General features: G+C 42.8%; 1 protein-coding gene across 1 annotated transcript in view; it reads left to right on the top strand.

Moving 5' to 3' along the window:
- WDR82 (WD repeat domain 82) overlaps positions 1-11,351 on the top strand; it is a 32,419-nt gene extending 21,068 nt beyond the window's left edge. Inside the window, exons 5-9 of the mRNA XM_065407274.1 lie at positions 1,545-1,661; positions 3,110-3,265; positions 5,078-5,147; positions 7,736-7,878; positions 8,905-11,351. Of these exons, the coding sequence (XP_065263346.1) occupies positions 1,545-1,661; positions 3,110-3,265; positions 5,078-5,147; positions 7,736-7,878; positions 8,905-8,934 (516 nt within the window). The 3' untranslated portion in view covers positions 8,935-11,351. The remainder of the gene's footprint in view (positions 1-1,544; positions 1,662-3,109; positions 3,266-5,077; positions 5,148-7,735; positions 7,879-8,904) is intronic.
- The last annotated feature ends 3,304 nt before the right edge of the window (positions 11,352-14,655 follow it).

A 14,655-nucleotide genomic window follows, 5' to 3' on the forward strand; every position in this document is an offset into this window, starting at 1 on the left:
ACTGATTCATGAGGACCAGCTGTAAAGCACAAATTGAAAACTCTTTTTTACTCACAACATAGTTATACCTGCCTAAGAAATAAGCCCTTTAATTCAGAAACCTCACTTTTCTTTGGTAGTGTGCATGTTGGTAAGAGCCTCTTGCTTTCTAAACTTTAGCTTGGTCTTCATGGGAAGTCAGCAGATGCTGCTGACATGACATTGTTCTCCACATCTCACTTCCATTCTATGTGCGACTTTATGTAATTTTGACATTGTAATAATCTTAGTTTACCAGTCTTCCCTAAGACTATCTCTTTAAAAGTCTAATTTCCCCTGCTTTGCAGGTTCATGCAGAGGGCTTGTCTAAACAAAATGTTGCATCAGTTTAACTAAATCAATGTAAGAGTGTCCACTAAGCAAAAAGAACAGGAGTACTTGTGGCATCTTAGCTGTAGCCCACGAAAGCTTATGCTCAAATTTCTCTAAGGTGCCACAAGTACTCCTGTTCTTTTTGCGGATACAGACTAACACGGCTGCTCCTCTGAAACCTGTCACCAAATAAAGCTGCACTAGGTTACCTAAGTTATTTAATGTAACACCTGTAGTCAAACCACTGCAAAGTTTGTGCAGAGTGAGAGAATTTGTCCCTTACTCTTATGCTAATCCTTGTGTGGGAATCTGATCCCTTTAGTTTAACAGTTTTTGCCTCTAGCTTTTAGAAGGTTTGGTTTTGTGTTAAATCAGCATAGGTAGGCAGTGACTGTGTTTGTCAGAGCTGCACCTGGGTGCTCATCTTCCTGAATGGTCAGTGTTTTAGCCCCACAACCTCCAGCCATGTGTTGCCATCACTTCCAGCAGGAGTGCTCTGTGAAACTCTCAGAAGTAATAATTGTTACCAATACAAGATGCGTCTCCCTTCTCCCACAGAATTGCAGTATGTTGCCTCTGCAGCACTCCTTGTTCTGGTTGGTTACTTCTGTTCTTGTGATGCACGTTTCTTTCCCATCAGAGATGTAGATGGGTGTTGAGTAGGGGGTGTATCTGAATTGTTTTCCTAAATTTCTTCAGCAGTACTTTAGACCAGTCAATTCCTTCCTCCCAGAAGCAATTGGATTATTTCACCTTAATAGTGAAGTTAATGTAAAGTCTTTCTCATCTGTTCTAAACCTTCTAACTTTAGAATGCATTAAATTGACTAACCTCTTAGGATTGTCCTTTTCATGGTGTCCCATAATCATCACATGCCACTAGGGATGAGTTGAGGCCATGTATTTAGTTCCTCATACCCTTTCTGGATGGATGGCCACTTAGCCACTTCTCCAAACTCTTTGTTCATACTCCACGTACAGAATTGAGAGGCTAATGCCAGTGTGGGACATGAGAAGCCACCTTTTGAAAGATTCTTAATAAGACTGAAGACTGACAACTGAAAACCCAGCTGTTCTACCAGCAGACTGCCCTGCTGGATCTGTGCACGGCTGAGGGAGCTGTCAGGAATGGACTTAGTTCATATGCCTGTATTCCCAATTTGAATTCATATTTAACTGTTTTCCATGTTCTAGGGTTTAATGCATCTTCAGGGGAAGCCTGTATGCTCCTTTGACCCAGAGGGGCTGATTTTTGCTGCTGGAGTCAATTCTGAAATGGTGAAGCTGTACGATCTCCGCTCTTTTGACAAGGTAAGAGACAAGCTAGATGCATTTCTGACATTTTATAGCTTACTAGAAACAGCATGTAAACCCTGGACTTGGAGCATCCCCTGAAACATCTTAGCATGTGCTACAGCCAGCAGCACCAAGGAGATAATACTTAATATATGAAGAGAGCTTTGTATAAGAGTTTCTTGTACAAGTAGGTGCCACCACCAGATCCTTAAATCCCATTTTGGACCTACCTCTAAATTCATTCTAGCCAGAGAATTATTAAAATCTGAGTCCCCAGATCAACTTCTTGCAAAAAGCATTTGTCCTGGGTTATGTCCCGTCTACTGACCCAACCACTTCTCACCTTCCTATCTCTTTCTCTCAGACATTTGCTCTCCCAACATGTTTTGTCCCCTATCATATGCCTTTGCATCCTTGTGCTCCCCCACCAACATACTTAGCACTGAACTATACTCAGTTTCCTTAAACTCTTTTTCCTGCATCATTTGGGGGTCTTTGATAACCGTATCTCCAAGACTGGTTATGAATCTGGTCCACCTTCTGAGGTTCAGGCTATGCTGTTACCTCAGAAGCCAGGCACATTGCTACACAGAGTGGGGTCTGAAGCACAATCTACCAGTGCACAATCCACTTGTTCTCTGTCTTCTGCCCCAGGAGAACTGGCATCAGAGACTAGACAGAGGGCTTGGGAGCAAGCCTATGGGGTATCATCACTGAGGAGCTGAATGGAATTGTCACCTTTATGCTGATGATGCCTCTGGGTGTAGGGAGGCTGATAGGAGTCAGGTGGGAACCCATTTTTCAGGCTTCCTGTAACACGTGGGAAGCAGCAGTTAATGTTTCTTCCTCCTTGCTGGCTGTGCTGTCTAGGTCAGGTGGACCTAGCAGCAACATCAGAGAGAGAAGGAAAACTGTAACTGGACGACAGTAGTTGCAAACAGGCGAAAAATATCTGTTTTTAGATGAGAGCAACAGTGCTGATGCTCCAGCCCTTAGTTTAAATTAGGTTTGGGGGCCTTGTTAGCAAATGGCCACTATATTGTACATTAAATCTGTCCCTGTATAATCAGATGTAATGTGAGAATTGATTCTTCTCTCTGGTGACTGTAGTGGTGAACCAGATGTTTGTTCACTGTCATTTCCTTTATGGTGGTGAAACCACAAGTTTCCTAAACATCCTGTTGTGGTTTGGTTGCTATTGGAGATGACAGAATCGTGGCATGTCAAAACACTGCTGCATCACAATATGACAGGTTGTTGCTACTCTCCCCTGCCATCCTTTGCGTGGCAGCTAGTACTGGATTGTTCAATATCAGTCTGGTTTGTTTCCTTTTAGGAATCTAAAATGTTTTCCTGTGCTGGAAAAATATATATATTTTTACCAACAAAGTTAAATGTTTGGGTGCACATGCATACAGATCATTTCCCCCACCACCATTTTTTTTTTTTTTTTTTTTTGGAAGGGTCCATTTGCTACATTCAAGATGCAGTACGATCGAACCTGTGAGTGGACAGGCTTGAAGTTCAGTAACGACGGGAAGCTCATCCTCATATCAACCAACGGAGGGTTCCTTCGACTGATTGATGCCTTTAAGGGAGCTGTACTGCATACGTTTGGGGTGAGCATGCTGTCTTGGTTGCCTTCTTGGAAACTGCTCTGTCTTTGCTACGTCCTTGTCAGGGGTGGGATGATGTGGGATTATTAGCTTGGAGGATAAAACATCCCAGTTCCATGTATTCCAGGGGCAGGTCTCTTGGAGCTCCCTTCCAACTGCAGTAATAGAAATAGCTGATGCCCTGTGGATGAGACAAGTGTTACGGAGAGGGCTTCTTTACTAATTTGCTGCTTATTGGTCCCCTGATTTTATCTTGGGCCTTGACTTAACTTTGTAGTGTAAACAACTTAAGTTACATGGACGTACAGCCATTTCTGTAATTAAACCACTGTTGCATGTCCACACTATGCTCCTTGTGTCAATGGAGCACATCCACAGTAGCAACTCGTCTATCGACAGAGAGCAGTGCACCGTGGGTAGCTATCCCACTGTACAACTGGTCACAAGGTGTCTTAGGAAAGGGTTTGCAATGCCTCTTGGGGGCAGGTTTAGCATTACATGATGCAGGTTTTTCAATCCCATCATTCCATGGGTATTCAATTGCCCTGGTAACCTGCAAGCCAGCCATCTCTGTCAGAAAGCATGGACCCTGAACTGCTGTTTGGTATTGTGCTGTGCGTTATGAATACAAGGCTATAAGAAAAAATTGAGGTTAGCATGGGTGTGGAATAAAAAAATCTATCTATGTAATGCTGAGGTAAACTTCATACATGCAGGGGAAAGTATCTTTAAAGGGGAGGGAACGGGGATTCACAAGGACATACACCAACGAGGCTCTCGCAGCTGCATGACTGTGAGGCTGTCATTGTGTTTAATCTCCTGCGGGGTAGTGTGCCTTGGATACTGCTGTGGTCCTGGAAGATATATGGAGCGTGATGCTCTGCATCAGAGCAACTGTTTGCCTCCCTTGCTTCTAGTATGCCTGCCACAGCATTTTGATTTTTACAAGCCCTTCTCCTCCATGCCCCAAGCAATCTGGCTGTAGATGTCAAAGTTCCTAAGGCTGGAGTGGAGCTGTGACTGCACAGCCTCCTTTCCCCACAGACCCAGGTGATCCAGCACCTCCTGTGTACTCCAGGCTGGAGCGCGTTTGCTGTGTGGGGCCGGCATGGTCAACTGGGCAGTTCCTGTTGGAGAGCTCTCATAGAAAGAACAAGTTCAAAACTTCTTGGGGCTTTAAAAGGGGAGGAAGTGCATGCCTGTATACCTGGCTGCAGGGCAGTAGAGATCAAAATGGTGACTAGACCTGTCATGGCAGGCATTGTGGGAACATGTCTTGGAGGTCACTTAGGTTGAAGTAAGCAATGCAGTGTCTACGCTGACACTGTGTCGCTCTAACTATGTTGACCTAAGCATTAAGTCTCTCATCAAGGTGGTATTATTAGGTCGGCATAGGAGGTGTGTTGAAGCGGCGGGAGGACCATTGTAGTGTGTACACCTCCAGAGTTAGGTTGATGTAATCTGCCTTATGTCAATTTAACTTTTGTAGTGTAGACAAGCTCTTAATCTTGGCTCACTTGAAAACTTCTCTCCCTCTTCCCTTTTAGAAATTACTTGTGATATTTAACTCCCTTTAATGGAGCTTTCAAAGCTCTGCTAATGAGGGGAAAGTGTTTGGTTTAGTACCTTGATAAATTATTGCCCACTCCTAATCCTTACATCTGTACTCTGTCCCCTCCTGTGTTACTTGGAGGGCTTTGCATAGTACAGTCTGTAATGCTTGGGGGAGGGGCTCCTGTTCTTCAGCTAGAAGAATGGTTTGACATGTCCCCCTTGCCACAGGCTTGAAGGCATTTAACTTCTTTTGTATTGTAGGGTTATAACAACAGTAAGGCTGTCACGTTGGAGGCATCATTCACACCAGATTCCCAGTTCATAATGATTGGTAAGATATCCTTACCCCCTTGTAGCCTGCCATTGTGGGTCTTACTACAAGGCAATTTGAGTGCTGTGAAACTGGGTATTGATATAATTAAACTGAAAGTTGGTTTAAAGGCTGCAAGAGGCTATTTTAGGACTTACAAAATGCTTTCCTCACTGTGCAGTGGGAGACCCTTACAACGCTCTCAAAATTCTGTCATTTCAATACAATGTACTTTAAGGTTTAATTTAGTAGGTAGGTCTGTCCCTGTTTCCCACTGGCCAAGTGTCCGCATCACATATTACCACTACAGCTAACACTAATTCATAGCTTGGCTGGCAATCTCAGCCAAGAGGAAGAATAGAAAGGGCTACCGACTGAACTTCCCTCTTACCGTCACCCCCAAGAGTTGGTCCTCTCAGGCTGCTGTTGAGATGGATTGGCAGAGCAGCATGGGTAAAGTTGTGTGTAGTAGGAAAAAGCAACTGAAGTAGTTTAGAATGTTGCAGCCTCTCTCCATCCTACCTGCAGACTACATTCTTTACCTTTTTGGGCTACCTGTGTACTGTAATCTGCGCAGTATCAGCTGGGATATCCTAGGATACACTGCCCCCAGTGAATGTAAGCTGAGCTGCAAAGCGAGTCCACCATCTCCACATTCATATTCCTCGTAAAGATCCTCCTTACAGTGATGATTACAAGAAACTAACTGGCTGATATGGCTAGACTGGAGGTAGTTCTGGATAATCTATATACTACACGCATAGTTATAACACTGCATTATTAACTTACTACCCAACATGGCCAATTTCTCTCTCTCTCTCTCTCTCTCTCTCTCTATCATATAGAGTACTGCCTCCCCCACTACCTTCTTTCAGTTCTTTATGTATACATGAAACTACCCTGTATACTTTGGATATGCTAATGTTGAAATCTAGCTGGTCATCAGTAACCTGCCCATAAGTTCTTCTTAATAACTAAAGTTAAATCTAGGATGGTATTTCGGTGTCTCAGGAAAGACCATTCTGGTGGTGGTTCTTTATTCTGGTGGATGATTTCCCTTCTGATCCTGCAGGCCCTCATTTTATCCTCTGAAGACAGCTCCGTTCTGCATGTTTTACCCTTCTTGCCAGGAAACATCCCTTCTCTAACTCTTTTTGGTATCCTCAGTCCTCCTGCTGTTGGACAGATTCACTTCTTTCTCAACTTTGCATTATTCTGGAGTTTAGCAGTTGTAGGGACATTTTTTTCCATTTTACTTTGTGCAGTTTGACTAATTTACCCTGGGTGCCCACTTAGTTTCTTTCCTGAAAAGCCCATATAGACAAAAAGGAAACAGAAAAAGCCGCCTTCTTTTTAGGGATTTTGTTAAAAAGTCAGGATATCTTATATAAAAGAGGTTATACCAAAGACTAAAATATTTTTGGAAAGAGGTCAATTTTAAAAATTCAGGGTGTCCCATTAAAATGGAAATTTGTAGACTTCTGCTATAAAAACATGTATTTAGTAGTGATGAGAGTTGAAACGCCTTTAACAAGCTTGGCCATTCACATGTAGCGTAACTCACTGAAATCTGGTTTACCATACCCTTTGATTATTTGCAGACTGCACAATTTTCAGTGACTAGATTGCACTTCTATTGCCTGATTTTCAGCAAGCTGTTGTGCACATGTGTGAATCTTGGATTTGATTCTGCATGTAAGTAGTAAGATGCTTACCTTGCTCTGTGTATGAACTGGGCATTTGTGCAGATGAATACTTTATGCATGTACTTGGAAGATGGAATAGATACATGCACAGCTTGCTGAAAACCAGGCCTTTAATGATCTGCAAATTGCAGGATTATAATCAGATGGCTTTTAGGATGCCATTGAGTTTTATTTAGCACTCCAGCTATCTTTTAACAATGCCTTTTATCCTCTGATGTTGGTCTTCAAGCCATTAATGTGCATAGCAAAGCTCTTTCCTTCGTAGTGCTGGTCTACACTAGAAAATTAGGTCAAACTTGCTATGTTGCTCAGGGGTGTGAAAAATCCACACACCTGATCAACATCGTTAGGCCGACCTAAATCCCCGTGTAGACAGCACTAGGTGAATGGAAAAATTCTTCTGTCGACCTAGCTACCGCCTCTCAGGGAGGTGGATTACCTATGCCCATGGGAGAATCCCTCTTGTCGTCATAGGTAGTGTTTACACTGAAGCACTACATCGGTGCAGCTGCTATTGTACCACTAGCGTTTTAAGTGTAGGCAAGACTTCACTCTGCTAATGCCAGCTGTCATCTTCTGCGGAATGAGATGGCTTGTTGGGCTGCATCAGACTTGAGTATATAAAGAGTTATTTTGATCAAATCCATATACTCCCTCTTGGTAGCTATACCCCCACAACAAGTTGGGGTAAATTCTCCCTTCAGACTTGCAGGTACAAATTCCGCTGACTTTGAATGGTGTTCTGTATGGGAAGCATTTGGCCCTGCAACATTTTTAAAAAGCTGGCAATCAGAGATTGATTCCTGTAGGTCTGATAGCTCTCTTCTGGTGTCTCCATTACACTTTGACATTCTGTCCGCTGTGTTGGCCTTTTATGTGTATTATGTCTTCTCCAACCCACAGGTTCAGAGGATGGAAAAATTCATGTCTGGAATGGGGAGAGTGGGATGAAGGTGGCTGTGTTGGATGGGAAACACACAGGTCCTATAACCTGTCTGCAGTTCAATCCCAAATTCATGACCTTTGCCAGTGCATGTTCCAACATGGTAAGAACAAGTCCATCCTTTTCAGCCTGAGGGTCAAACACCTTATTTCTGGTAGGTCAGTGAGCCAGAATTAATATTGAAGTAGATTCTCTGCCCTCTTCTATTCCCTCAGTGGCTTGAGCATTGGCCTGCTAAACCCAGGGTTGTGAGTTCAATCCTTGAGGGGGCCATTTAGGGAACTGGGGTAAAAATCTGTCTAGGGATTGGTCCTGCTTTGAGCGGGGGGTTGGACTAGGTGACCTCCTGAGGTCCCTTCCAACCCTGATATTCTATTATTCTATTCCCTTTGCACTGCTCAGTGCCAAAGGAGTGGAAACCACCCACAAGTCCCCTGCTGGGGGAGTGCCCAGCCATGCATATGCTTCCCTTCTCACAGCCCCTGGTGGAGAAGTTGTGCTTGAGGCTGGGGGCACTGGGGGAGTGGCTGGTCTTCAGAATTTTCTAATTCTTCTCTCCTGGGCTGCCCTGGTAGTTATCCTTTGCTAGGTCCTCCCCTAAGCTCAGGAAGAGCCAGTCCAACTGCATCCTGCCCTCCCTGTGATTCCCACAGCCTGGCAGGTGGATGGAAGTGTGGCAGTACATTGGGGACAGAAAGGAACAATGTATATGAACACATTGAGAACAAGCAGTGCATGTGCATGCACACAGAAAGATGGGCTTTTTCACACCACCATAATATGGCTGACGTTTCATGATCCTCCATCATAAACACTGAGAGCTTTAAGGTCCTGTTCATGTTCAGTCTTAGGGGCTTGCTAGGAAGTAGAGTTCTTAACAGTCTAGGAAGGTATGGGAGGACTGCTAGGCCTGAGCGTGCCCATGTATTGTGTGTAAGATATAAAATGAGCAGTTGCCTTTGGCAGCATCAGCTTGACATGCATCCCAGTCCAAGCAGGGATACTAATCCTAAACTGCTGGTAGCATGTATCAGATTCCTTGGCTTGCTTTGGGGCTTACTGGGTGAGGAATTTCAGATGCCTATTCTAGCTCCATGCTTACATTTTCTTCTTCTTCTTCTTCTTTTAGGCCTTTTGGTTGCCAACCATAGATGACTAATTCTGAAACCACAATGCCCACTGGGTGGCTTCCATACTGTTAATAGCAGCGTGTTCTTGCGAAGATTGTGTTGGAGCTGCCTACTTCTCCTGGACTGTATGTTCTCATCCATCATACCCACGTATGTTCCTGTATGTCTTTTATTTGCTGCATTCCTTCAGAAGGACTCCTTCATTTGACCTCTGAGAGTTTGATCCTGCTGTACCCAGAAGCTGGGTGCAACATGTAGCTACTTTCCAGTCAAAGTCCAATAGGTTCCAGCAGAACTTGTAACTGGCACAGTGTTACTTTTGAGAACGTGGCAGAGAAATAACGGAAAGTCTGATTTTATGAAGTTTGCTGCAGTCTCTAAGGTGTAATTGTGTTTTGTTCTCTTCCTGTAAACACACAAGGCTACAGACGAACTGCGGTGGATGCGTGGGATGTGCAATTCTGTCCCACACCTGCATGTTTATCATGCCTGGGATCTCTACAGTGTCACTATTGAATTCTACAAATACAAACTTCATTTGTGCCAAATACAAGCAGACTGACTGTTTTTAACCCAAATGTCAGATGCACAGAGATTTCTTTTGCTATCGAACACTTGGGCAAAGGCTGCATATTCGCATCATGGCATCCATCATCCATTTCTGGAGGTCTAGTGTCTGGTAGACCATACAGGTTTTGCCTGCTGGCAGAGAAAGCTTGAAGCAGCCTCTGTGCCATTCATCATCCCAACATCCAAGGCACACAGAGTACTGAAGAGGTCTGGTGGGCATCCCAAGCAATAAAGGAGTCTGTCAGCAGGAAGATGATTAAAACAAAGACTGAAACTGCAGTAGTCTCCAATACATCTTCCTTCTGTATCATCTTTGCTGATCTTACTTGTAAATATTATGGGGGGAGGATAGTAGGGAGGGGTCATATTTTTTTACTTTTAGGTATTAAAGAGTATGATGTGGGCCAGTATTGTGGGATGAGTTCAGGCTGTTTACCTTCCATTGATGCAGCTTTCTCCTCCTGTTCTGTAAATAAGTCCATTAAATTCTCCCCAAACTGGGTCCAGGCTGTATCCCTTTTGTTAGTAATACTTCCACACACAAGATTTTATTCCATTATGCATTTACTCACACATTGTGCAAGTTCTCAACAATTGCTTAAAAGACTGTGGCTCACCTAAGTCGGATGGGTGTTATCTAAAGCCAAATGGAGAATTTGAGATGTCTATCTGATATCCCTTTTTTCTTGTATTTTGCCCTGGCATTTCTGTAAAGAATGCCCTTGCAGAAGTATTATACCTCTGTTGGATATACTGCACTCTGCTGTCCATTTTTGGGCAATGCAAAAAGTAAACCAAGCTTACCAGCTGGTATTGTTCCACTTTCTTTCTTTTCCTAAGTCATCACATTGTAAAATTGGTCTGATGCATCTCCATTAGCACGATGGGAAAAGTACAATGTACATGGAGCTATGCACTGTGCTCTCATCTTAACCAAATACTTGCAAACTAGAGGCTGAGCATACAACCTAGGTACATTTGCTTGGAAAATCCATTCTTTGTCTCCTGCTGCTAACCCCACCCTCCCAAAAATGCAAGAGACTGTCAAGGTGGCAGTCTGAACAGGGAATAGGCTGATCCTGGATGCCATTTTAGTGTCCTCTCATACCTGAAAATAATTTGTTACACCTCTGGTAATAGTGACCTTGATGGTCCATGTTGTGTAGTTTCCATCTCCACTGTAGGGCCTTGCATCTAATGCAGAGCATGTTCTACTGGAATAATGTATGGGTTTGTGGTACAGCCCACCCCTTTCTCTGCTCCACCCTTGCTTGTTACAACTGTTAGCATAACACACACTTCCATAAGCAAGGGCTAGGGGTGTAGAATGGGTTTCTCGTCACTTCCAGTCCCATTTGAGGTATTAGTGCATGTTGCGCTGCAGCTTTATCTAAGACAGACACTCTGTACGTCATCAAATGGGCTGCTGTGCATGAGACAGTCTGAGAAATTAATTGTTTGAATCTATGCTGTGACTAAAAAATGCTGTTTAGACTCTGTGATGTGCCTCTGTGCTAATTATACTGTACATGTTTAAAGCCAATTCTATGGTGTGTTCTGTGTTACGCGAGTTAGTCTGTTACTCACTCGGTGGGGATGACAGACTGACTTTCTTTTGATCTCGCCAAACACTTGCGCTGCAGGAGTTCCAGATCAGAAATTCCTTTGTATGGCTGCACCAGCATCCCTCCTACTGGCTAATACTGTGCTGATTTCACCTCAAAAAGCCAAGGGCAAAGGGAGACTGACATCTGTTCTCACACATGACTAGGCTTCTGCAACTGTTTCTTTTTCAGCCCGCTCTTGTTGCGTTCTGGGCTGTTTGGTGCTATAGCTGCCATTTAGTGTTTTGTGAGCAGCCATATTTTGCAGAGGTTTATAACTTAGCATAGACTCATAGACTTTAAGGTCAGAAGGGACCAATGTGGTCATCTAGTCTGACCTCCCGCGTGATGCAGGCCACAAAAGCTGACCCACCCACAACAGAATCTTCCAGCCTGCGACCCCTGCCCTATGCTGCGGAGGAAGGCGAAAAACCTCCAGGGCCTCTGCCAATCTACCCTGGAGGAAAATTCCTTCCCGACCCCAAATATGGCGATCAGCAGAACCCCGAGCATACAGGCAAGATTCTACAGCCGGACCCTCATTTTACCCGCGATGGCACGTTAATGCCTAATTGACTAAAATCACGTTATCCCTTCAAACCATTCCCTCCATAAACTTATCAAGCATGTTTATGGTGGTGGTGGGGAGTTTAAAATTAAAAAATACAATTGAGGTTGAAACAATGATAACCTGAAGCAAACTCATTCAGGTTTTTGCAAAGGTGCTTTTAGATGAGTGAAATGAACAGTTAGTCCCCACCAGATATTACTTAGGCAGGGAAGAGACTCAGAAGATTTTTCTTCTGAGAAGTGCCACTTGCAAACCTGCTCTAAACACTTTTCATAAGGCTGTGTTATGTATCCCCAGCTGCATTGTAACCCTCTCAATGTGTATTTGCAGCATGTTTAACACTATAGAGGGCTGAAATGTTGATCGAAGAATTTGCACATCAGAAACATCAAAAGTTTTCAGGTCAAGAGAAGTTTGCAGGATCAGACACAAGGTGGCACTGATTGTCAGTGTAAAATTGGTAGTATTTTGTCTCTAGGGAACTAGATATTATTCCCTGACTGATTTTCTTTGTTGCATAAGTCTCTCACAATCTTAATGTAGCGATCAGGGTTTCTGACAGGGTTTTAGGAAAAAATGGAAAGAGAACTGACTGTTGCCAAAACAATTATCTGGAAACTTTTAAAAAAGCAAACTCAGTTGCATTCATTAGCTTTCATAGAGCTTAAAGACAGGGAAAAAGGCTTTTAAGGAATATGCAGGGTTTGAAAACTAAAGAATATTAGGAGTGACACTTCAGTACTTTTAGGGGAAACTGGGTATAATCAGAAAAGTACCTCTAAAAATAGCACCACCTTACCCAGCCTACTGTGTGAGAGCTCCGTGGCTATACCCTGCCACTTTGACTCTTATTGGCCCAGCAGAGTTAAATAGGGGAGAGTGAGCTAGATTCTGTTTTGCTTCAGGCACTAATCAGTGGAAGTTCTGATTCCGAATCTTCATTACTGGTGGTGTCAGTAATAGTAGTAGAAAGGAGCCCAGCTTGACCTCTTCTCAGATCCATATATGAGATTGCAAAGGAGGCAGTTTATATTTATAAAAAATCCTGTCTGTACCTCAATCCTGCAAATATTACATAGGTGCTTAACTTTAAGTATGTGAATAATGCCATTGATGCATGTGTACAAAAATTTGCAGGATTGTGGCATTGATTCATAATCTAATCAGATTTGATAAGCAACTGAGAATAAATAGGGAAGCTACAATCTCGTTTCTGATCACAGTTCTGGCTATATTTGCACTTTAACAATCTGCAACAGGATTTCTGGGTAGCAGGCTGGGATCCTGTTTGCCTTTGAGAGAGGCTGTCCATTGCAACTGCTGTCCTATTGACTATATTCTTGGTTGTGAGTTTGGTTTTGTGAATTTAATTTTTAGGTGGTGACCATCTATTGGAGGAGTGTAAATACATTAATGTCAAATTATGAGATGCCATAAAGTACTGCAGATGTGGAAAATTCAGTGTTGTGGCTATCAAATAAATATTTTGTAGACTGATTTTTTTTGAGTAATGTAGATTCTGCGTTTACTACTTGACAATTAGTTTTACAGTGCATATTTATTTACTGCTTGGAGGGGAAGGGGAAAACTAATTTAAAATCACTGATTTATTTTATTACATTAAAAATGCTCCCTGCCTCTGAAGAGTTTGTTCTACCCAATTATAAGGGTTTGTAATGGAAACAGACATCTTATACTAACTGTCTGTTATAAGATGCTTTTCTTGCCTTTAAATATACCAGTACCGTGAATAACTAGACATGAGTTTTGTACTGGGACTTGATTGCTCATCTGTGTGTGATTGCACCCCTGGTCAGGTGATTGTTTAGGATTGAACCTGTGACCTCTGGATTTAAAAGCATGAGCCCCAACTGCTTTCTCTATTGGCAAAAGGTCTGTTGGCTTGAATGTAGTGGGAGACACAAACCTCTTAACATGGTCTGGCTACTAGAGAAGGACAAAGACCTGCACTAAGCTAATGTCGGTTAAATCGGAGTTGTTTAACCATTAGGTGAATTTTATTGTTGGTTTAACTTGAGAAACAGGAAAAAACAGAATTGGGGAAATGAGTTCTACTAAAGTTCTCCCCCTAAAGTATGGCTACTCTGAGCCTCTTACCTATCCTAACACATTGTTCAGATGGTCAGGAATAAGATTTTTTTTATATCCTTCTCTAACCTGCCGATCTAATTACATAACGTCTGAGCAAAATGTAATAAATGTGGTGCTATGGTAATGGCTGTCCATAAGCAGTCTGGAAAGAATAACTTGTCAAGATAAATTTCCCTACTGAATTCACCTGAAAGCTATTACAGATTGTAGCAAAAGTAAGACATGTCTGCTAATGGAAAACCCCTAACACTGCTTGTGCAATTCTCCAATGTCCTGCTCTACATCTGAAAAGGCTGTTAAAAGATATGAAAAGGAGGGGTCATCTGACTGGAAGTGATGCATTAACAGGTTTCATATGTGAAGGAATCTGTTCAGAAATGATATTTTTTTCAGTTAGCTCCTTTTATCCCTGTGGAGCTTAAAGCACTCTACAATGTATGAGACTTTTTATTGTCACAAATCTGGCAGTTGCGGTTGTGAAATGCACCATCTATTTAAGAGTATGCAGACATTTAGGCTAGATAATCCTAAAACAGCTGAGGGAATTCAGCAAGACAAATAGTTGCCCAAATCTGAGCTGAATCAGAGATGTAGACTGTAGAGCCTAAAAAAGCAGTATTGTCACGTCTGAAAGATGGTACTTTCAGCACCATAGTCTTCCCACCATCCTGGGGAATTGGTCTCTGCACTGAATCAGTGCAAAAATACCACCACTTCAATCATCAGCTCTACTTCAAGCAGCCTGAGACTTCGCTTGAGGTTTTTCAATCTATGTACTAACTGAACCAGCTGAGCCACTTGCATCTGATGAAAGCTCAAGGCCCTGAGGTTATACAGGCCTGGGTTTCATGAATGCTTTTTTGTTTTAAGCAAGTGTTATGGACTTGTACATA

Source organism: Emys orbicularis, chromosome 7, assembly GCF_028017835.1.
Source record: "Emys orbicularis isolate rEmyOrb1 chromosome 7, rEmyOrb1.hap1, whole genome shotgun sequence".
Classification (NCBI taxonomy): domain Eukaryota; kingdom Metazoa; phylum Chordata; order Testudines; family Emydidae; genus Emys; species Emys orbicularis.